The 24,854-nt window shown below is 38.4% G+C and overlaps 1 protein-coding gene across 1 annotated transcript in view; it reads left to right on the forward strand.

The window, feature by feature from the left end:
- myo16 (myosin XVI) overlaps positions 1-12,213 on the forward strand; it is a 105,124-nt gene extending 92,911 nt beyond the window's left edge. The window contains exons 33-36 of the mRNA XM_060876247.1: positions 3,436-3,591; positions 4,310-4,395; positions 7,808-7,890; positions 12,074-12,213. Coding sequence (XP_060732230.1) covers positions 3,436-3,591; positions 4,310-4,395; positions 7,808-7,855 — 290 coding nt within the window. The 3' untranslated portion in view covers positions 7,856-7,890; positions 12,074-12,213. The remainder of the gene's footprint in view (positions 1-3,435; positions 3,592-4,309; positions 4,396-7,807; positions 7,891-12,073) is intronic.
- Positions 12,214-24,854: the final 12,641 nt, after the last annotated feature.

Below are 24,854 nucleotides of genomic sequence, written 5' to 3' on the forward strand. Positions count from 1 at the left end.
TTGGGGTTAGATTTAGGATTAGATGTATAACATGTATAACTGGGATAACATTAGAACTTCCTTGTTGTTAAATCATACATTAGTGAGCCTCAAAACAAGCGAAGCAGTTGGATATAAACGCTGATCGTCTTATTAATGACCACAATCTCAAACACAAATGTGATCCAGGCGGTGAGTTGAGGATCATAAATACATGCGATTAAAAGGGCCGAGGGGGGCACGGTGGTTTAGTGGTTAGCACGTTCGCCTCACACCTCCAGGGTTGGGGGTGGAATTCCCGCCTCCGCCTTGTGTGTGTGGAGTTTGCATGCTTTCCCCGAGCCTCAGGGGTTTCCTCCGGGTACTCCGGTTTCCTCCCCCGGTCCAAAGACATGCATGGTAGGTTGATTGGCATCTCTGGAAACTCTCTGATTGCGTGAGTGAATGAGAGTGTGTGTGCCCTGCGATGGGTTGGCACTCCGTCCAGGGTGTATCCTGCCTTGATGCCCGATGACGCCTGAGATAGGCACAGGCTCCCCTTGACCCGAGGTAGTTCGGATAAGCGGTAGAAAGTGAGTGAGTGAGTGAGTGAGTAAAAGGGCCGAGATGATAGACAGCTAAAAAAATGAGCAACGTGAAAGCAAAGTAATAGGTAAAGAAGCTTGGACATTTCAAAGCACACAATGGTAAGATTTCACAATGTGAATATAAGTCTAGCCCTAATTAGACACAGGTGCGCTAATGAGCTAGAGTGATGAAGTGGAGCACTGGGAGAAAAACCCAGTCAGGATGGAGGCTGACTGTTAAACTGAGCATTCATCTGAGTGGTGTGTAACTAATGGCTCATCCATGATCATACTATCATGACAGAAAACCACGAATAAACCTTATTTGTCCCTGTGATTTATTCGTCAGGTGTTTAAAGGAACACACCCCCCTCATATTCCTGCACACTTTTCATGAAACATTGATTTAATAGTCCATTATTTCTGCTCTGTGCACTGGGCATGTCACATTACTTAAAGAATTAGTATTGAATGCATTTTTAAATTAATGAGCTCATAACTTTAAATTGCCACAGACAGAAGGAACAACAACTGTTGAGATAAACAAGGCACTCAGGTAGCATGAGCTGGAAAAAAAATTAAGGATTTGTTTAATCAAGTCCTATCTCGTACATTTCATATGTTGGTCCGAATCTGCAAAGCCCCAGACCTGATTCCAACCAAAGATCTGTGGGGTGACCTTAAGCAGGCTGAGCACATGAGATGTTCTTACTATCTGATGGATATAGAATGTTTTTACAAAAAAGAGAGGTCAAATATTACCAAGTGGGGGGCACGGTGGCTTAGTGGTTAGCACGTTCGCATCACACCTCCAGGGTTGGGAGTTCGATTCCCGCCTCCGCCTTGTGTGTGTGGAGTTTGCATGTTCTCCCCGTGCCTCGGGGGTTTCCTCCGGGTACTCCGGTTTCCTCCCCCAGTCCAAAGACATGCATGGTAGGTTGATTGGCATCTCTGGAAAATTGTCCGTAGTGTGTGATTGCATGAGTGAATGAGAGTGTGTGTGTGCCCTGTGATGGGTTGGCACTCCGTCCAGGGTGTATCCTGCCTTGATGCCCGATGACGCCTGAGATAGGCACAGGCTCCCCGTGACCCGAGGTAGTTCGGATAAGCGGTAGAAGATGAGTGAGTGAGTGAAATATTACCAAGTCAGTATTTGCTGATAGACTCTTACCCAAAAACAGTGAGTGGTGAAATAAAATCAAGTTGCTTTATGGGTTATTACATCATGGTGCTTATGCATCTTTTTTCCTCCTCTATGTTTTCCTTAAAGGTTTCTGATTGTTTTTCACTTAATTGTATATGTTCTTATGTCACAAAATCCTGCTTTTTTAACAGGGTTGTGTAGATGTTTTCTATTCATGGTATACTGAAAGGATCCTGAGCTAACTCGACTTTATCATTCACTGCTTTACCGTTCCTGTATGAGGGTTCATCTGTAATAAAAGAGCAAAAGTGTGAAAATCCTTGCTCAGAAGCCACCACCTCCCTTTACAGTGGAGGCTAAAGGGGGCATGGGGGTATTATCACTAGGCTCATCAATACTACATGAGCAGAAGATGATATAGTCATAAAATATTAAATATCAAAGACTTCTAGTGTGTGCATAGGTACTGTAATTCCATAGCAAAGAGTATGTGATTCCCTGGAGAACAAGCGTGCGTATATAGTCATTAAGGAAATGTATGTGAGGAGGAAATGACTACTTAGACTATGTGCCTGTGTGTGCCTGTGTGTGTGTTAATTGTCCTGACATATGCATCGTCATCCCCAAGCTGTTTAAATCCACGTGTCATCAAATGGTCCCATGGTCATTGTCTCGTCCAAAAGCCTCACACACAGTATCTGTGTCTGATACTTTGGTTTTATATTCACTAATAACAATCCACCTGTCTTAAAGATAGACAAGACAGATCACAATGGATCTAGACATATCTTTGCACAGATGCACCAGTATGATTTTGTATTATACATCACATTACATCATACAAGCAATCGTGGATGTGTGAATGATCTTGCGGCATGTCAGCATGTTCATTCTGTCATTGGTGAAACCTAGAGGGAGAAGCTGAGCACAGAGCTGGGAAGCGTCTCTGTGTTGACTAGGTTTCAACTCCTGCTTTATTAATGAGATGACCTGTCTGTCATCTTGAGTGAAAGGGGTGTCCTGTGAGGTGTCATGTTTCATACATGTTAGTGTTTGAAGAGCCAGAAAGATAAAGACATTGATTATGGAGTCAAACAAGTGTAGGAGAAGTTGCTTGTATAGAAATAGCATTTAATTAAGCTTTATCAGGTACTGTATATGGTATTAGCATATTATAAGATGCTAAAAAAAAAAATCATAATTAAATTCTGTAAATTTCAAATTATAGCGACCTCCATGTTAGCTCCAGACCATGTTTAGGTTGCAGAATTTGAGGTCATCAGAGCTGCCTGAAAGCATGCTGTAATGGAAATGATGGCAGTGTGTTGAAGGGGCAGCTGACCCTCTGTTCTAAATTCATCTCAGCGGCGGTGAGATCTAAGCAGGCCTACATGCCGTATGGATTAACAGTTCTCCTGCTGCTTCCGCTGATTTCTGCCCTGGCGTCAGCACCGGGCTCCCATCACTCCCCCTGTGGCTGAGCAGTGCAGCTGCTATGATTTGTGTCCTGCAGGGCTGGACATGGCAGATGTTTGCATTCCTTCCACCATGTCATCAACATGGAGGCCAAATGTCGGTGTTTTGACCCGTTGACATGTGCGAAGACGTATATGTAACTCTTTAATTGAGAACTGTGTTAATTCAGAGTTGCACTGTGTGTGTGAGTGTTAAAGGAAATACAGAAGTATAAATCACAGAAAATCATGTATCACTTGTTGTGCTTGATTGATTTTTTTCTTACCTCAGGTTTTTCCAACTCCAACATGAACCTTCCAGGAAGAGAGGAGCAAGGTCCTACCACTTCATCACCGCAGCTTCAGGACAAAAACGCCAATCACCGCACATCCTCACCCAACTCCCCCATTCCCGCCCCCATGGAGAACGGCAACCAGATCTCCAATGGTAATCTTCAGAAACTAGCTGTGTCTCAACAGGGATGTGTATTTTAATTTGCTGCAATTGCTGATCACGGAGCATCTCATTGTGGAGAAAGCTTTATTGCCCTCTCTTAAGTGTCCTCTGTGTACAAAAAGTGTCTCATGTGGTCCAAAGACAAATCACAAATGTGACACCAAGATACATTATGCATATTCTTTAGGGAAATAAACACAGTAATTATGAGACCCATTCCTTGAACAGTGGCCTTGCTCTAATGGGTATGTTTAAGCAGCCACATGATCAGCCAGCGTAACCTTGACCCAGCTGACCGTGACACATGGAGGAGGGAGATCCCTAGCTATGAGGAAAATGAAGTGGGTTGATCCTGAAGCTATCATAGAGAGGCTCCATGATTAGTCTGAAAGGCTCTGGAGTTGATAAGGTGTCCCTATGAGCCATCAGTCAACCCGGGAAGTCGCTTCATCTTGCCCTCTGTCAAACCCACAGTCCATCTTACACATTTGTCCTTTTGTACCTTTAGTGATGCTCTTTGGTGGTATGATCTCAACTGGAAGTTAGCCTTTGCTGCAGAGACCTTTTTTAATCAAGTTCATCATTCTTAAGTTTGAAATTGCAAACACCTACACTAATTACAGATACGGCTAGTTACTCTGTTTGGTGTGACTGGTTAACATACAGTATTTTGACATCATTGCCAGCATGTTTCTTTCTGCCTCACCAGGAACATTAGATGATGATGGACACCACAAGTCAATTGCATCCAGTGCCTCTACGCTACACAGACATATGGACAGCCACCACACACAGGTAAACTCAGACGACCTCAGTGGGGTAGCAGGGGTCTCCCGGTGGTACAGGTAATCAAGGTTAATGAAAGTGAAAGCTGAAAGTTCCTTGTCCTTCCAGGACCAGCACTTTGCCAAATGAGCTGAGGGGGAAGTTACCTGTAGATTATGTTTACCAAGATATCACTGCATGTACTATGGAGAAGAGCCAGTGGCACAGATCCTCAGGCCAAAGCTATCACTGTGTCCCGGCTCTCCTTCTCACTGTGTCAGTGTGTGTGTGTGTGCGTGTTTGTGTGGAAACGCCTAATGCCTGCATTGTATTAAATTTTAATGAAGCTTCATGCCAAGAGGTTTTCACCTCATTGACATTTCAACCTGGCTCAGACATTTATTTTTCTTAAAAGGAAAAAAAGGAAACAATAAAATGTCAGATAATCTAAATAAGTTGTTGAGAAAGTCCACTTGTTATAAGACATAGTGTGCTGGCATCTGTTTTTACTAAAAGTGATGTCCAAAAAGTACAATGGGATGGCATTCTGTAGCAAGATATTAATCCAAAAAAGAAGGCAAAACATCAGACCTGACGTGAAGAATATTATAACTGAGAGGATTCAATAGCTCTTTAAATGAAAAGAAAAATGTTGTCAGTTTTATTAAGCAAAATGTCTTCTTTATTAGAAAATATATGCATTATGTTTAAAGATATTGAAATCATATCAGCATGATCATTTAGATTTTTCTTCTGTTAATATATGAACATTTTACCATTTAACATGACACAAACAAAACCTCTATTCTACTAGTATAAATTAGATTGTATTTACTATAAGATATATAGTAAACCCATCCATCTGCAATGGTCATGTTGTATCACTGCATGTTATCCCATGTGTGCTTGCTAAATCTTTATCAATGCTGTACAATATGGAGTCTATACTTCAACATCTGGTACCTGGGATTACATGACACATCTGAGGTGACAGGTGTCATAAATCACATGTGCTTGATAGCCAGCATTGTCAGATCAACACCTAAATCATCCCAAGGAAATGCTCCCGTCTGCTGGCTAAGAGATTTAAATATTCAGCCATGACATTTATGATATGCCGTATGCTGTCACTTATGCAGAAAGAAACTGGGGTAATGCAATTGAAATACTCAGGCCTTGTACAAATACGGAAATGCGATAAGGGCCATGATTGTTGTTATACACAGCCATTCTGCTAACCCTTGAAGCTGGAGTACAGCTGATATTTTTACATGGTGATATTTATGATTGTTGGCAATCCTCTTCTCTTTGTTTAAGCCTTTATCCTTTGTCAGTACAAAACAGTTCAAATGGCCTAAAGGCCTACACGCCACAATGGCATCTTAATCTTTTGTCCGTATATGCGGAGAGCCTTGTATAGGTGTCTCATACATAATCTCTAAACATTTCAAACACTAAAAAACTAAGAATCAAGTTGGAACGTCTGTATCCTTCTGTGTGCGATTGTGAGAGAGGGTTTAATTTCCAACAGTTTCTCGAATAGGACATAATGCCTCCCCAACCCCCCATGGCCACCACATTATTCAATATCTGCCAACCTATAATGATTTATGAATATGTATACTATATAGGTCAGCTTGGTCTCTCTGGCACTTAAGCATAGTAAACCCACATGAGCCACTTGTCATTGAATGTAACAGGTCAGCTGAGCAGTTGTCATTAGCCATAATTGCTGTGGTTTCCCTGAGCGGAGAGGCGATATTCTTTCTTCTTCTACCTCTCAGGCTTAGTGGCATCAGCATATGAGCCTTAACAGAGAATAAGAGAGGGTGCTTATCTAGCTGAGAACAATGAACCAGTCCACCTTCTTAAATTTGGTGAAATTTTGTTAAGCCGTGTGTCTATACAAGCTAAAGTCTTCTACCTTCCACATTATTTTTTACATGCCAAAGCTGATGAGGATGTGTATTGAGCGCTTGACTAGTGATATCTAACCCCTTCCTGCTTCTAGGAACACTTGGTGCCACAGGTTCTACAGTTACCAGCTCCCATTCAATCCTCAAATCCCCTTGCTCTGTCACATGATATGGCCATCGGTCACATGACTGCCTGGATACCAGGAAGTGAGCAGAGCAGTAAAGCTAGAGAAATAGCCATTAAAGTCATCTTAAACAATAAACAGGCCATATGTATGCACTCGTCTCCTGCTCTTTAAATAAAGCTTTAATTATTCAAGTGGCCAATTAAATATTCACAGGTACAGAATCTCCACTACAGGTAAGAGATCTAAACACTAGTGCTCCGAAATCGGACACTCTTGCTAAGCTGCATACGCAGTGGTGCACAAGCTTATTCCTTTACTACTAAAGCTCAGAGCTGGTAACTTTATCCTTGCTTTTTAGCTCAGCGGTCTGTGCCAGGTACACACAAACAGACTATTTAGAAAAACAAATAAACTCATGGTATTAAGGTTGATATTTTCCAAACTTTCAGCTGGCAGAATATTTCAGAACTGCAGTACAAATAGAATAATAATAATTATTATTATTAATAATAATACTAGTAGTAGTACATAAAAACCAGTACACAAGTTCCGAACCGTTACTGTACCTACAGCAGGCTGTTCATTTCTCATAGTGCCTGAATGGATAAAAGCCAGATGGATACAGAGATATGCCCTCTCCATTACTCAACTCTAACCTCAACAGAGGTCGACTCCAGAAGGACAAGCGAGCCCTTAATGTCCTTATGGCACTCGGAAGCAGGAAATGGCCCTTTAATGCAGACGTCTTCTCCCTTGCACTGGCACATGTATTCATCATATTTCAGTAGCCAGACTGTGCCACATGTCTCTGTTTGTATACCACATCCGCTCAATATCGATCTGCAAAAAGAAATAAAATAGTAGTGTGTGTATAAATACATGCCCTTCCTGGCTGGTGCCTCGTGTTATGGGTAGAAGAACACGCTGTTCCTTACAGCCAGAAAACAATTCGTTCAGGGAGCACAGAGAACGGTCGGAAGAACAAAGTGTTTCCACTCATCTCTTTGACTAATTGAGGAATCTTTTGCTGCCTGAGGAGTCATCTGTTACGACAGGTTGCAAAGTCATGCACTTGATGACCCTCTCAGCAGAGACATTTTAGTATTGGAATTGACTGCAAATTCCTCTAACATGTTAGTTTTTGTCTGTGTTTTGATTGATGCCTTGCTGGATTAAATGGATGATTATCTTCACTCGTCTTCACTCACCACACCGTACACTAGGAACAGCAAGACTCCAGGTTTAATTTTGTAAAACCATGGCATTTCTAATCACCCGGTTGACAGCATATGTTTCATAGATGTGTTGTTTCAATGCCTGTTAGTGTTTCTAAACTGCTTTATTTACTCTTGTCTTCTGAAGCCTGTGTGTCTTTCTTCACTTTCTCCTCTCTTACAGAGGGGGCACCTCAACTTCTCTCCCTTTGGTGCAGGGGCTGCGCTCTAGCCTGGGCATGGCCATAGTGTCTGTATAGTGACGGGGTGAGTCTGCTCTAACAGCCGACACTTCCTTTAGCTTCACCTCGCTCTGGTCTTCTCTTACCTTTCATTTCTGATGATAGGAAACTGCAGCTCTGTGCTCTTAAAATCTCATTTATTTTCTGCTGATTGTATAAAGATCATTTGTATTGGAATTAACTCTGGTATATTGTAGAGTGGCAAGTTACTTGGACAAAACCAGAAAACTTTTGTTGGATGTAGTTTAAGGCCAAACGCTGAGGTTGTGACCGATGACTAATTTGATCAATTGTTATAAACGCTCTGTAAGATTTCTAGCATTAACCTTGGCATCTCTTTGACACGAATGATTATTTCTCTAGTTCAGTTATAAATGTTCCTTTTGCTAAAGGTCTGTAGCAATACTAATACTTGTCTTTTAAAAATAACTTAGTAATGCAATGACTGTGCTCTTGTCAGTGGAATTAAATAAGACAACTGAGCTGCAGTTTTTTTTTTTTTTTTTGCTCCAGTACCTCCATTCCTGCTGCTGTTTTCTCTTTCGTTGCTGATTCACTCCGGCCTTCATTCAATCAATCCCTTCTTTCAGTTTTTTTTTTCCCCCTGGGTTTTATTTATTTATTTGTAGCTGTGACAGAGCCTCTTTCTAGAATTTGACCACATGCTCAGAAGCTTTTTGCTTCTTGCTGAATCATGCCTTATGTCGTTAGAAACTTTAGCTGCACTCGGACTGAGCCTCCAATATTTAAATAACCACAAATAAACGTCCATCTCTGCCAAATGCATTATAATGTCTCTGTGGAAAACAGGGTACAAAAGCTCAAAAGCATGAGTGTACAGTGTGGAAAATTAAATTCATACATACATAGTGTGCTGGTTTTTTTTTTTTGGTGTTTATGTAGTACATGCTGAGAGGTGAGTGCACCATTCAGTGTACCATTAAATTAAATACTGTTACTGCCAAAATCATCCATGGTTAGAAATCCATCCAAGCTCTAGCAGATAAAAATGATAGTGGCATTGCTACCGTTACTGTTAAAAGTCACTGTACTATAAAGTCACCATGAATGCATTGCTAATACTGCTTATCATATTAATAATGTTTTTCGGTGGCTGCTGCAACTAGCATTGTGCTTTTGACAGCAAATGTGTTTTCTTGTCACTGAAATAAAATGTTCTGGGGAAGTTGATCTATGTGTATATGTATACAAGTTGATCTATGTGTATATGTGTAGCTTTACAGCGATGCTGCCAGATCACAGGGATCCTCCAGCTTACTTACAGGGCATCAGATAGTGTCTCCGCGATTTAGCGAATTTTGCAATCCTAGAAATCAACGCCATATAAGACAAACTTCACAATATTCTAAAGATGTGGTTTGTGACATCATCACAACATGCAATCCCTAATCGCAAATGTCTCTTAGATTCATGTGTAGAACATAATCAAAAGAAATTATGCGTGTTCACTGTTAGCAGTTTAAAAGAAGAATCCTGTGCTTTCTGCAACAAATATCGCTGTATTCTCTTCCCCACGTTTATCATGTATACTTATATATCCTCTCCATCTTCAGCAAATACTTTCCCTACTTTGTCTTCCACTGTAATAATCAGACTTATCCTGTCCTAGACTTACTAATATGAACTCCGTGACCAAGCACTGCTATTGGTTGGATTGCCGTGTGAACGCTAGGCTCTTTCCAGGTTTGTCCTGCTGAACAGCGAAACAGAATAAGAGCTCTCAGGTGAACTTGTAATGCTCTTCAGACTCCAGGCTTGCCAGGAACATAAGGAGAGGGGTTTAAGCTGAAAGCAGAGAGACCTTACTAATCTTACTAGTCTTTATCTATGGCTACACGGAAAGTAAATCTCATTTGTTTTTTTCCACTGCGAGTGAGTGAGTGAGTGAGTCTGTAGAAATGTGCCAGTCTTGAATGGTTTTATTTCTCTGCCTGCTAGCATGGTCATTAAATATCATCAGAAGTGCAACTGAGGACAGTCAGATTCCAGGACAGTCTGTTTACAAGCGACCTGATACTTTCTTGTGAGAACCAAACTCTTACCTGCAGAATAATCACATTAATGCTCTCTCTGTAATCCTGCGTACATGTTACAGAATGTGTTTAGATATTCAGATAAATAAAGATGGATAAAACGATCGAGGTGCATGTGAGTACACAGCTTTAAAGACTGCTGAGGTCACTGACATGCAGGAGACAAGATTTAAGAAAACTGATGGATGGATGTATAGGGGAATATATGAGCAACCTTTGCTTAATGTTGTAGTAATGATGCTGCTTGATTGCTGTGCCCTTTGCCGTATGTTTCTGAACCGGATTAATAGGTTTGTGGATAATGTAGTCTGCTCATCTCCATGGCATAAATATATGATGATAAGGCCAATATGTCCTCCTGACCTTTCTGCATAGTGACAGTAGGGATAAACCTCATCAAGTTCCTTCCCAAGGTTATATGTCAGTTGATTCTTCCCCTTTCTCTGTAAGGATGGAGGATTTTACATTCCTGTAAACACACTGACCAGCCAGCCCTGACTGTGCTGTTTACATACGTATTTTCCCAGTTCAGCCCTGAGAATCTTCTTCTCAATAAAAAACAACACTGTGAAGTATCGCATGGCCTTCTTTGCATAAATTATTCTGTCGATCAGATAAGCAGTTTTGATTCACCAGCAATGTTTATGTTGTATTTGACATATAGGTTATACGTGCATGTCACTGGCTTGACAGGGGTAAAGGCTTTTAAAGACGCTTTGTGCCTCTGCAGTGACACTTTACACACAGGGGAATATTGATCACATTAGAATTGCAAAAAAATGGAATATTCCATCAGTATGGTGTCAATGATCTAAGGACCCCTGTTGATTATTCATGAGATGGGATTAAATCTACCAGTTCGGTTAAATACTTAAACAGTTAGTTGTCTACAAACCTGTGATTGTTGATTGATGTGCATGATCTTGAACGTCCCTGTGGTTTTCTTGACAAGGTGTTGTGTTTAACTAGTCAGTGCAGTAAGCAGGGCACAGACTTCCTGTTTCTGCTCTGCGGAGGCTGTAGTATAAAATATGGGAATATACAAACAAGTAGGTGTTAATTATGGATTAGGTTGGATTGTGTCTGTGTGTGTTGTGAGTGTATTTTTTGTGTGTGTGTTGTGAGTGTACTGTGTGTGTGTGTGTGAGCGTGCCAGCTCTCCACAGGTGTCCTGGACTTCTGGAATGCACCGTTACTCTGCTGTACTATCAATATTGTTGGTTCAAACTATTTTATGGATTAGATTTCTGTCCTCTTCAACATTGTCTTCAGATGGGATGAGGAACTATACTATATAGCAAGTATACTACAAGACTCTTCTCTGTTCTGGCAACATGGTGGTGGAATGAACTTCCCCTAGAGGTCCGGACAGCTGAGTCACTGGCTATTTTCAAGCAGCGGTTGAAGACCTACTTATTCAGGAAACACTTCAACTAGCACTTCTTTCCCTATCTTTTGCATTTAAAAAAAAAAAAAAAAAAAAAAAACTTTTTTATTGTAACTTTGAACAAATGTTTTAAACTCATGGTATCTTAAGTATGTAACCTAGTGAGCCAGCATTAATGTATTCAATGCTAGAGATTTAAGCACTTATGTACGTCGCTTTGGATAAGGGCGTCTGCCAAATGCTGTAAATGTAAACTAAACCAGAGATATTGCTTCAAAGTGCACAGCTTATCACTGTGTTACACAGTGACTCTTTTACAGGCGATCCTTGGAATTCTTAAGCCATGTGGTTTTCTCTGACCCAGTGGTAATATTGATTATTTATCTACACTGTGATTGCCTTTGCGATGGATTAGGACTTGGGTGTGCTGGTATGTTTCTGTATTATGGTCTGTTACATAACTCATTCATGGTCATGCATACATTTGATACATTTGAGGGCAATTCAGGTTTTTGGCAGAGCATTTTAGGGATAGCAAAGAAAACTGAAAGAAAGAAAACTGGTGCACCTGAAATATGGATTTGACCAAGTATGAATAACTGCTCTAGCTTGTCACAGTGCTCTGGTCATATAGTTTTTCACACAGAAGCTTTATTTTTGTCCTTTTTGTTCTGTTTGTGTGTGTGTTCTGTATTCTGAGTATGTGCTATTACACGGAACATTGTTACACTAATTCAGACTAAGTTTTCTTTTTTATCCTTTCCTAGGTCATCCGGCGATTCTGTGTGTGGGGGGATCAGGGATCTACGTTTCAGGATTTGTTGAGACGGAGAAGGAGTGTGTGTGATGGACAGACAGACTGGCAGAATGCCTGGCTCCATACACAAGGTTCGCCAACTTTACTGATAAAGCACAAGAGTAATACGACCAAGAAAACGCCACCATAAAAAGTGGTACCTCTGCTGATCACACATCCTCGAGGAAGGAACCAGGGACTCAGTTGTTTCACTCCTTTTCCTCTCCTCTTCTGTCTGTCTGTCTGTCTGTCTGTCTCTCTCTCTCTTATTGCTCATGATTTGGATGAGCCATCGGAGAACCTCTCAGGCCAGGCACCAAATAATATGGAACCCAAAGGACATACTGCCATGTCACGTCTTGGTGACCCTTCTGTCTACTACAAAGTCTACAGCTATCAGATTTGAATGCTGTGTGGAAGAGACTATTTGAGCTGCAGAGATTGCGATCGTATCTTTAACCCATCTGCCACACTGTAGTCTACATTTGTGTACCGTATTTCAGTGTCGCTACTACAGATCAAACTGGTGCTGGCTGCTCCTGTGATTTCTGTTGCCTCACTTTGATTAAATGTGGTATTGGTTGCCCAGATTAGGGACAGCATGGCATACAGGGGCTGGGCTACAGACATTTGTACAGTTTACATTATGAGTGTCTTTGTGCTGACCTTCTTGCTTAACTGTGACTTTAGGTTCAGCGACGCAGCTATGTCTCACACTCTTTCAGGTGCTTCTGAGACCCACCTTCAGAGGTCACGGGCATTAAAAACGAGGGGTTGTGAACTCTTGCGGGTTCAGGTAAACTCTCAGTGATTTCCCATGGTGCATTTTCATCTGATACAAGCGCTAGTTTTTTCAGATGCAAAGCACACGTTTAACTGAATAAGTAGAATATTGCACACTCTGTGCCAACAGACAGCACACAGACAGAGTAAAATAAAGGCAATGAACTGAAAAACATATAAAACAAAAAATGACTTTTCTGTATCTTCTGGCTGACAAAGACAAACAGAAGTAATCAGCTAAAGTTAGTTATTAAAAGCAAATGTACATGTCGGTTTGAATAAGACCCGATTTTTAAAGGTTGGGAGAAACCTTTGGATAGGAATTCACTCCATTGTGGTGGAGGTTGACCAGATTACAGCACAAACAGTGCAGCATGTCAGTAATTGGAAAGGGATGTGTTTGTTTGTTTTTTTTTTTGTTTGTTTGTTTTTTTGTTGTTGTTCAAATTCTTTACGTAAGATACAGGCGTCACTGCTGGCTGCCAGCCGAAGATAACGCAAAGCAACAAAACCTGTGGTTGTGCAATTACTTGAACTCCACTGTATCGCCTCTGGTCTCGTTTGAGGCTTCGGGTTGTTGTTTATTTTAATTAGTACAAGTGAATAGTGAATACCATCTTAGAAAAAGATGAAAAACAAGTATTCACTTTGTAATTTATACATATGCCTAATGTGTAATGAGACATTGCTTTATCTGTTTATCTGTCTAGAGCTCCACATAGACTGGAGGTGTCCAGTACGAATAAACACAGTTGTAATGAACAGAATAAAAAAGTTCTGAAAGTGGAAACATTTTAAATATAATGACATGACAATGTCATGCCTGCAATGACACTCAATGGTTTATATAATCAGAAAATACCCTTCATCTTTGTAAGTCTGCAATCAGTGTTCTGAATGTTAAGGTATTATTGATTTGCATTGATATTTTTGCTTTGTTTGTTTTGGGTGTGTATATTCTTGAGCTTCATCAGACCACCTGGTACAGACCTGTTCATTAACTATGGTAGTGTTATTTCATATGTTTCATACTGATGCTTGTTAATGAGCCCGTAAACTCTATTTCATTCCTGCTTAGGTCTTTAAAAAAAAAAAAGGTTTAAAAATGCACATTTAAAGAAATTTATTGACTTATGCTCAGCAACCGGCCTGTCTGACTGAATGTACAGAATATAAGAATGTTACTAAGCACACTCTCATGCTACCTGTGGGAAAAAAAACAATACCAGAGATAGTTTAATGTACAAAATGTTGGATTTCCTCGACACAGATTCTGCCACTTATTATCTATAGGATGGGTATTATTTGGTGATTGTAAAGGTATTTATAAAATAACTGTTGTGAATACTATCCAGAGTTCTAACCAGGCATTATATCTACTGAGTGATTTTAATGAGAAAAACCTAGCTGCCAAATCCCATTGATTCACACTGACCCTTGATTTTGTAGGATCCTTCTGTTGTCTTCTAAACAACGCAGTTCTGTGCAGAATTCTGCTCATGCCATTAAGCGTTGTTAAAAATAAAAAAAATTGAAATTTTACATTTTCAAGCTGGGCATAATGATCAAAATAATGACTTGTGGTCTACAACTTTTGCCCTGGGTTTTAGCATTTGAAGTAAAACCAGGGATTCCCAAAGGCATGATGGAACAAACATCATTGCTTGATGATGGTGTGTCACTTTGAACACTGTAATACAGTGCTTGTTGGATGCTGGACACAGACATTTCATGACATTCAGCTAATTTATTCTTTAGGATGTTTGCAAGCAGAGTTATTTTTTGCTTTGCTACTGCTATACAGGGTTAGCGCGAATGACATTTAGTTTTGTTTATCCAAAACAATTCTTTATCTTTATTCCTGTCATTCCAACTATTGTACAGTAGGAACCCATTTTATTCTACAGTATAGTTTAAAAAGTGAGATACCTTAGAGCATGAATAGCACACCACACTGTTACTATGTGTTTAGTGTGCTGCATTGTGATCAAACAGACATATCATTCTACATCTCATCTGGTGCTGTGGAAATTTCCGGACTCCCGTGTGGACAATGTGTTCTACCCGTGTAATGTGAACCTCCTTTCTCTTACTCAACACCAAAAACATCCTTTTTTTTAATGATTCACTGGTTGCAAGGTGTCATTTTAAGAAGTGACATTGCTGGCAGAGTTAGAATCTTCTCCTTTCGCAGTCACTTGCAGCCTCCCAGACAGAAACAGACAGCTTGAGTTCCTGTTCTTGCTCAACCCCTCTGAACTCATTGTTGTATATTACTGCATCATCAATGTGGATGTCGCTGCATTTCTGTTGTCACTGTTCCTTGTTTTTCTTCATGTTCTTTTTATGCATTATCTAAAATATATAAATCCAACTTGCTCCAATACATGCGTGTCTGTGGGAATCATATTTTCTTTTAATTATGTTTTATAAAATTCCTGTACAGCAATAAAGCACAGTTGTGCCAATGTCTGTGTCTCTTTCACTTTTTTATATATACTTGCTATACACACACCTATACATATACATATATATGTATATATATGTATATGTGTGTGTGTGTATATAAAAATCTAAAGCTTTAGTCAGAGAAACCACAAAGATGCCACAGTAGCATGCTACAGCCACCATGCTTCAATGAATTATATGAATCTTGTGAAGTTTCTTTCAGCCATACTGAAGAATTGGTCCAGGGTCTTTTTTTTTTAAATAGCTTCCTTCATATTTTATTGTCAGTATAGTATAATATACTACAATGTAGTATTGTTGTTCTTTCGGCTGCTTCCTATTCAGGGACGCCACAGCAGATCACATGGTCCACATGTTAGATCTGGCAGAGGTTTTTAAGCCAGATGCCCTTCCTGATGCAACCCTTCCGTTTTTTTCGCGAGCTTGGGACCGGCACTGAGTGTTGGCCCCTGTAGTGTATCAAGTGTAGTGTTGAGTTGAGTTGAGTTTTAAAGGTACTCCAAGCATATACATTAGTAACAAGTAGGAGCAGTCTTGTTGACACTATTGGTATCAAATTCTACTTCTTTTCCATATGTTTGATTTCCACCTTCATTAGTTTTGTATATTTAATAACAAACTCTGGCTCTATTTCTATATCTGGGTGTATTTAAACTGTGATCAGACTTCAAGAGGAATTAAATTCAATATCAATTAATTATGTGATGTAAAATGATACCATAACTAGAAGAGTGGTTGCACAACCATTTGTTACATACTTAAGTGATTCTGTACTTTTTTCTATATTTTTGTTTCTAAATAAAATTGTAAAAACCTGACAAACAATCATGGTGTTGTTAAACGTTCCATTCCAAATTTCATAATCTAGGAAGGATTTCCACTAGATGTTGAAGCGCATTTCTGTTCACTCAGCAACAAGAACATTAGTGAGATCAAGCAATGATTTTGGGTGAGGAGGCCTGGGGTGCAGTCAGTGTTCCAGTTCATCCCAAAGGTATTCAATAGGGTTGAGGTCAGAGCTCTGGATTCAGACAAACTCAGTTTTCCACCCCAGCCTTGACAAACCATGACTTTATTGAAAGTCTCTATATCCACATGGGCATTGTCATGTTGGGACAAGTTTGGACCTCTTAGTTTTATTGAAGGGAAGTTGTAATATTACAGCAAAGACATTCTATACAATTGTGTACTTTCAACTTTGTTTGGGGAAGAACCACATATGGGTGTGTTGTTCAGGTGTTCACAAACCTTTGGCCATTATTATTATCACCAACCCCATGTTTAAATATCATATGCTGTTTTGTGTAAATTCTGTGGTATACTCTATGTATAAGCAAAATGAAGCCCAAGTTAAGGTCCAGGAAAAGTTCAACAAGGAGACCAAATCGATGATTTATTATTTAACAGTTTATTAAAGACACTTGCTGTATTTAGTTAGGTATTTAGAAGCGTAACTTGTACCCTGTGATTTTACAGTGTCAGATCAGCAGGTTTTTACAGTTGCTACCATTCACACAATCATGACTCTGTGTCAACACAGTACACAGCTGATTAAGATCAGAGATCCTGGATATCCTTCCTGCATGACAGGAACAGAAAACATCTGTGGGTATACACAGGCTTTACATAATTTATAACGTGTGTGTTTATGACAGACCCGTGGCATAATGCAGAAATGTGAATGAGAGCAAGGACAGTTTGTTTACTGTGCAACACTGCTGACCGGGTGCACTTCCTTGTGTAAACTGATTACTCTTTTATCGCTTACTGGCCCATAAAGACAGCCCTGGTTCATAAATCACACAACACACTACAACACACAATATAAACCAGCCGTGGTTGAAAATATAAATGGTGTGAAAACCATTTTTTATATTCTCATGCAGTCTGAACTGTGCTTTTTCAAACTGTGCAAAGATTTATGAGCAAATGTACAGTTTCAACAGAACTCTTGTTCTTTATCTGTATGAGTATATTGTGAAAGAATCTTTATGATTAAAGCAGCAGTTATTACATGTAAGTCGATAGTAGTTTATCCACTGAAATGTGAATGAGACTCGGATATAAGCTATTTTTCGGAATCACAAATTGCTAGGAAATGAATGTGGGACCATCCACAGCCAAAGAAAGTGGGTGAGAGGAAAAAAACAGAAGTACAGAATCAGGGGGAATTAGGCCAATGTAGAGGGTAAGAAGAGCTTCAGCACTGTATACATAAAGAGTACACATAGAGAGAAAGTGAGAGAGAGAGAGAGAGAGAGAGAGAGAGAGAGAGAGAGAGAAGCCACGTTCACACCGCAAGTTTTAATGCTCAATTCGGATATTTTGCTTAGATCTGATTTTTTTGTTTGGCTGTTCACATTACCTTTTAAAATGTGGCCTATATCAGATACCAGTGTGAACTGTTTGCTGTTTCAAACTGACCCGCATGCGCAAACGAACAATAACAATGACGTCACACGCATCACGCCGTTGCGCTAAAAAGTTGGCAAGGTTATGGAGGAAGTATTGTATCATCTGGTGCAAGCAAACATATCATGTAATGCTATAATGTGATGTATTCAATGCAAACATTATGAGCTGGTTCACGTAACCACTTTATATAACACTCTTAACACACACGTTACCAGTCACGTTTGTGTCACGTTTTGTGTCACGCAAAAAAAAAAAAAAAAAAAGGTTCCGCCGGCGCATAATTGTGACGAATGTCGATGTAGATTGACGTAAAAGTCGCATCAAATCCACCTTGGCTGTTCACACTGCGGCCACATTGGAAAAAATCAGATTTGGGTCTGATTCAGGACCACATATGGAAGTGGCCCAGATCTGATTTGAAAAAATCAGATCTGGGCTAGATTTGAGTGTTCACACTACTCCTGAAGAAGTCTGACCTGGTCACTTGACCCCAAAAAAATCGGATTTGGGCCACTTTTACCTGCAGTGTGAACGTGGCCAGAGAGAGAGAGAGTCCTACACTAGTTTAAGAGGGTCACTGTGACCAGAATGGTGACCTTGTGGTTTAGCATGTTTAGCATGTTTAGCAGAATACAGCTTTTATCAATCAACCTTTAAACATGAACAGCAGTTTTAAGGAAACCACATGCAAGAACTAATAACTTCAAATATAATGTTATTGACACAGCATACAGTAGAAGTATTGAGAGGAAGCAGATTAAATTGTTTTTTCCCTTTGTCAGCACTGGATATTGATAATGGGAAGCTGATGATAAGTTACAGTATAACAATACTGCACACTATCACATGAAAAGCATTTTGAACATATCCATCATGTTAGACAAGACGTGTGGTTAACACTGTAGTTGATGAGTAGCCTCAGTTGGTTTTGACACCTTAATTAGTATTGCGTGAGTCTTTTATAAAGCCTGAAGGTTTACTAGTAAAAACCTTTAGATGATGTTTAATGTAGACTTGTGAATTTCCGGCATGGTTGTTATTAAAATGATTGGCCAGAATTCGTATCCGATTCTATGTACAGTATTTTCATGACATCTAGAAACAGCTACTTTTGATTTATTCTATTCATAAAACCTCTAATGCCACCTGACATTCTTTGTCATTCTTTGTCAGGCCTATTTTTTTTTTCAAAATTATCTTTTAAAGAATGTTTAGTAATAAGTACATTCAAATAAACTCATTTGTAAGAACCTATTATAAAGTTTTAGCAAATATTGACAGGAATATATTTTAGACAAGTTTAGGTACAGCAACCCCATTCTATTTTCACACCCAGCCTCACCATGCATTAGATAATTTGTGGCATTATGTCATCTTCATTTGATTCACTTGGATGCACATTGCAATGGATTTCAATTGCCCTAAATTGTCTGCAAATGTTGGTACTCATTTGATTCGCTTCAGTTCAGGAATCTGATAGGCACGGCATGCCGATTCTCAAAAATGACTTACTTTTGTAGACAATGTAATTGCATTTGGATTTGAAGAAACAGAATTGTAAACAGTGATAATTAGGCAATAATTTAAGGTCAATAAATAAAGGTCAGTAGTATAATATTATATATACAATTTATTATACAGAACCAGTAAGAACACATTCTATTGTGCATTTGTTTAATAAAATATTAATCTGACATTAAAAATATTATATAAAACATTAATTACTGAACATTTTCTGGCATTTTCTGCTTCTGAGTTTCTCAAAGTTGTTTTCTGTCAAAGAAAACGGAAATAGCAGCTGCATCTCTGAAGAAGTAACATATTTAACATATTGCACGCACATATTCCCCTCCCCACATCCTCCCATCCACACATATGTTGCACACACACACACACACACACACACACACACACACACACACACACACACACACACACACGTGCATGTATATATGTTACTGCATGAATTCATAGTATTCATGAGCTCTGCACATGTATTTTTAGTTATTGCACACACTGTCGAATGTGACAGTTAACATTTCATACACACATACATGCAAGAAAGGACAATTGCTCACATCCTGCTTCTCTCACATACCTCCTGTTCCTCCATATTGCACGTATAGCAGTAGTTATTGCACAGATTCTTAGTTATGTTCAAATTTTCAGTTATTGCACATGCTGTAGCTATTGCTCTTAATGTATTTATGGCACAGTTGTTGCACAGATTCTTAGTTCTTACACGTGTTGTAGTATTGCACTGTAGTTATTATACATGATTATTCACTGCTGCTCATATTGTAGTTATTGATATGTACTATAGTTACAGCACTGAGCTGGTCATATCGTTGATTGATTGTGAATGGATGGTTGTTCATGACAAAAAAAAAAAAAAACAATTCCTAAGCTTTATTAGGAAAGTACCAATTCAGCAGAACCTCCTATCTGATGTTAGAAGATATCCAGGGTGTGTGGAGGCTAATGCATCATGCTCATCTTAAAAACGAGTTAAGAACTGTGTAGATATGTTCAGTGTCTGGTAACTGCTTTCTAATAATGTCATGTGCAATTTTGATTTTCATTTGCTGTATTTATTTATTTATTTAGCTCCATTTTTTTCAGGTAGTTCTACAGTTAAGTGACCACATGTACATGTTCTACATGTAAGTCGAGTTTTTTTGAAGTCCTACATTAAATTTGATCATACTTCGTGGTCATGATGTCATGAATCTGTAATGTATCTGTATCATCTCTTCCAAAAATGTTTTTCTTTGCTGTGGTCATATAAAATATAAAAGTAGTTCTTTTCAAGAAATGATGAGAAAGCTGTCAGACAACCGGACAGTTAAAGATTGGAACTTCAAATCAAATTTTGTCATGTACACAATCATACACAGTACAACATGTAGTGAATATATATATATATATATATATATCCAATCTTTAACTGTTTAATGAAGTCAAAATAAAAATTTAAATGAAGTCAAAATAAAAATAGCAACAAGAAAAATAGAATTTTTAATAATAAAATAGAATAAAATGAAATAGAAATAAAGTGGAATAGGTTAAGAGGTCAAGAGGAAGGCCAAAGAGAAGATATATGGATGTGTGTTAAAGTAAATTGGTAAAGTAAAAAAGTACATAAAGTAAATTGGTGCGAGAGTAGAGGATACCGAGGATAGAGTTAGGTGGAAACAGATGATTCGCTGTGGCAACCCCTAAGGGGAAAAACCCAAAAGTAGAAGAAGAAGAAGAAGAAGAAGAAGAAGAAGAAGAAGAAGAAGAAGAAGTTGTATAATAAATGGAATTAGCTATACACGGTAAAATAAATAGACAAAAAATGGAAGATATAGCATATGAATGCACTACCATGACTTGATATGAATTTAGTGATATAAATACGGTATTGCTATTTATGAGTGAAGTGCATAAGTGTGTAATCCCACATGGATTTCTACTCTTGGTTGAATGGAGTAGAACCTGATTTGTACTTCTGCTGTCAAGCTCATCTGATTCTGCTCAGTGTGGTTATAAAGAGTGGTTATTTAAGTTACTGCCTTCCTGTCTGACCATTCTCCGGTGACTTTGCTCATCAAAAGGGCAAAACTGCAGTTCACTGGATATTTAGATTTTTCTTACCGTTCTGTATAAACTTAAGAAACTGTAAAAATAGCTAAAAAATACTTTAAACAGCTAGTCTGGCACTGTCCATCATGCCCAGGTCAATGTCACATTCTTATTCTTTCACTTTCTCGCTCCTGTATGGTTTGATCACACTCTCACACTCTCAGACTTTTTCTGTGCCTGATGTTGTGGTGCTATGGTGGTTGAGGTGTCTGGAAATGACTATTTTAGGAATGTGACACATAACAACCTCAAAAACACTATATTATCCTGTTTTCTCAATAATCATTTTTTGAACAAAAAAGCTATAACTCTCATTTTAGCATTTCAAAGTTTTTTTTTAATATATTCAAGAAATTATAATGAACATAAACAGTATTATAATCAGTTTAGCAGTATCTAGAGATCTACAATACTATGAGGGCCTATAACGATCTTTTGAAAATACCACCAATTAATGATGTAAGATTATATCTTCATCCAGCAACACAGCCATAAGAGTCACGGTCACTGTACCAAAACACACACACACAGATTATCGACACTTTCTTGCACTCCTTGTGGTTCTCGTACAATCTATAATTTTGTCCTTTTTGATGTCTGTCGGTAAATCTCCTACATCTCCTACATAATTTATAAAACATCTTCCCAGCTGATATGTGATGTAATTATTGCATTGATCGTAAGGACAACTAAAAAGCAGCACAACAGCAGCGCAAGCCAATGAGGAGACTTCCAGAGTAATGCTGATGCAAGACTTCATGAACAAAGAGAATAGTCACACTCCACTTACCTGACAACACTATATCTATACTCTGAGGACTAAACGCTCAGACTCTTAGGACTATACAGATGTTGTTCTCACTCATGATCCTCTGGGATATGGGGTTACAGGGAATACCTTATTCTGTGGAAGATGTTTTATTTTCTAGGGATTGTAAATGTTTTCATATTATTATAAGCACAGAAATCAGAGCCAGTAATTGAGAGTAAATTTTCCACACACATTAAAATGTTTGTTTCTCTGTAATGTTCTTGGGAAAGCAAGACCAGTTCTAGTAAAAATGTGTGTGTGTGTGTGTGTGTGTGTGTGTGTGTGTGTGTGTGTGTGTGAGTGCGTATGTGTGTGTGTTTGTGTACAAGTATATTTGTCGTATATATATTTGCACACTCATGTTTATTTCAGGCATTACCACAATGATTCCAAACCATTAGACTGGATTTTCCTTTCATTTCCAGACAGTATTCTCAGATGATTGTGCCACTCACTGAATTTGGAAAGCAGATTGTTTTGACTGCATGCACTCGTTTAGGACACACGTGTGTTCCAAATTCTAGATTAAAAACAGCATGTTCTCGAGGTTGTTTTGAACGCTGTGCAGTTGTTAGAAATTATATTCATGTAAGAGTGTGTGTGAGAGTGAGAGTGTGAGAGAGCTAGACTTTTTTTCTTTTTGACAAAATTGCAAGACATAGAGTTCCTCACAATATGTTCTGTGTTTTATTACCAGTCCATGTGTCAGCACACAGTAAATCAATCCTTAGACTCAACCGATGTTTAATATGGTGTGTTTGCCAGTATTTGTTTTATTATTTGTATGGTTAATCTTGGCAAGAAAACACAGAGCATACACTATTACTAAAACTAGTATTCTACAACAAGCTTATTGTTATTGTTAGTTGTTTAATTGTTACAGTATTTAGTCCTTGTAGTTCTTATTAGTCTAAGTCGGTCTTTTAAAGTATTTTATCTGTATTTAAGTTTTACAGTAACATGGTTTGTGCTGTTATTTGTGCTAATAATTTACTGATCCCCCACAACTCCTCACCCCACTAAACAACTAGCTTCAGTGGATTTTTAAAGTCTACAAACCCTTGTTAAAATCAGAGGTTTTGGTGACGTAATAAAAAAATTATACAAATAAAAGATAAATCAGTAAGATCTTGTTGTTCATTTGCAAACAAATGTTCAAGTAAAACAGCAACTAGAAATGTTTTAGGAAAAAAAAACACAATTACTTTGTTGCATATAAAATAAATAGGATGTAAGCTCATCGTATCCACAATAAAGCAGTTAGGTTCTAGTTGGAACACAATGTATTATTGTTTCAATATTAAGCTATTTATTTCTTATACAGCATTCACAAAGAGCAAATAAGAGATTTATAAGATTTGGGGGTTATTCCATGTTTGATTGGGTATTTTTCAAAAAATGCTGAAACATTATGTAATTAACATATTTTAATTTAGAACAGATTTTCGGGGAGTTGTTTTACAATTAAAAAACAAACAAACAAACAAACAAAAAAAAATAAGTAAATGACTATTTATTTTTATAGTTTGAAAAGGTGAGTGAAATGTGATATGAGTGACCTTCCACCATCTATAACCCTACAAAAACCTACAAACCTTCAAGGCTTTTTATATCAACTAAATTGACAGCTTTTACACCGTGGACAATTTGTTGGAACAGTTTGTTGAAAAAACCCTACACAAAAAGGTAATTACCACTAAACACTGAGAGACTGACGGTGTAATATTGAAATAAGGACTGTCCAATCCAAGTACAATCTATTGCCAGCAGCTAGCTAGCTAGCAGTTATGTGAATTTTTATTGATAATGATGTGTAGTTTGCATTTGCAATTACTAGCTAATTAACTAGTAACTAGTAAAGAAACAGTAATTTTCATTTAGTACACATTAATTTAACAAGGATAACGTGAACTATCTAAACTTAGATCCTTACCAGGCCACAGCAGCTAGTTCTTACTGTTAGGCTACAGTAGTTTACTGTGTTTGTTTGTTTGTTATTTTTAAAGATGCCATGTCATTTTCAGACAAAATATTTACTGTAATTTCTGCATGACATCACATAAAGCTCCTATTAAAATGGCCATAATATATTACCCTATAGAGAGGTCATAAAGAGGGAAAGAAGGGTTAGTAATAGAAACAGAACTAAAAATATATGAAATCTCTATAAATTGTTCATTCTGCTGTCAATACATTTGAATTTTTAAATTGAGGCTTTTTGTGTTCAAACCTGACTAACAAAATAAAATCTCATGGGAGGCAATGAACTGGGAAATTGTCATTTTTTTTGCAGTGGTTAAAAGTGGCTTAGCCCTTTGCTCTTTTTTTTATAGTGTTAGTGTTATAGTGGTTTAGGCTGCTTGCTCTCTTGGGGCCAGGAAAAGGTTCCCTGGGTTCATGTCCCCACCTAACAAAGTTCACTTTGCTTAATCTCCTGAGACTTTCTTCACTGATTGGGATTCTTTTCATCGTTTTATATTTTCATAAATTCTTCCCCCTGCTATATACTATACCCAACACAACCCACCCCAAACACACAAAGAGCTGCTCTCAGAATACTAGGTGTGTGCATTAAAAAGCCATTCTGTCTGTGTGATAGCTATGTGGAAGTGGAATAGCATTTAGCATACTTACAATAATTATTTCT

The sequence above is a fragment of the Tachysurus vachellii genome, chromosome 8 (genome assembly GCF_030014155.1).
Source record: "Tachysurus vachellii isolate PV-2020 chromosome 8, HZAU_Pvac_v1, whole genome shotgun sequence".
Taxonomy (NCBI): Eukaryota; Metazoa; Chordata; class Actinopteri; order Siluriformes; family Bagridae; genus Tachysurus; species Tachysurus vachellii.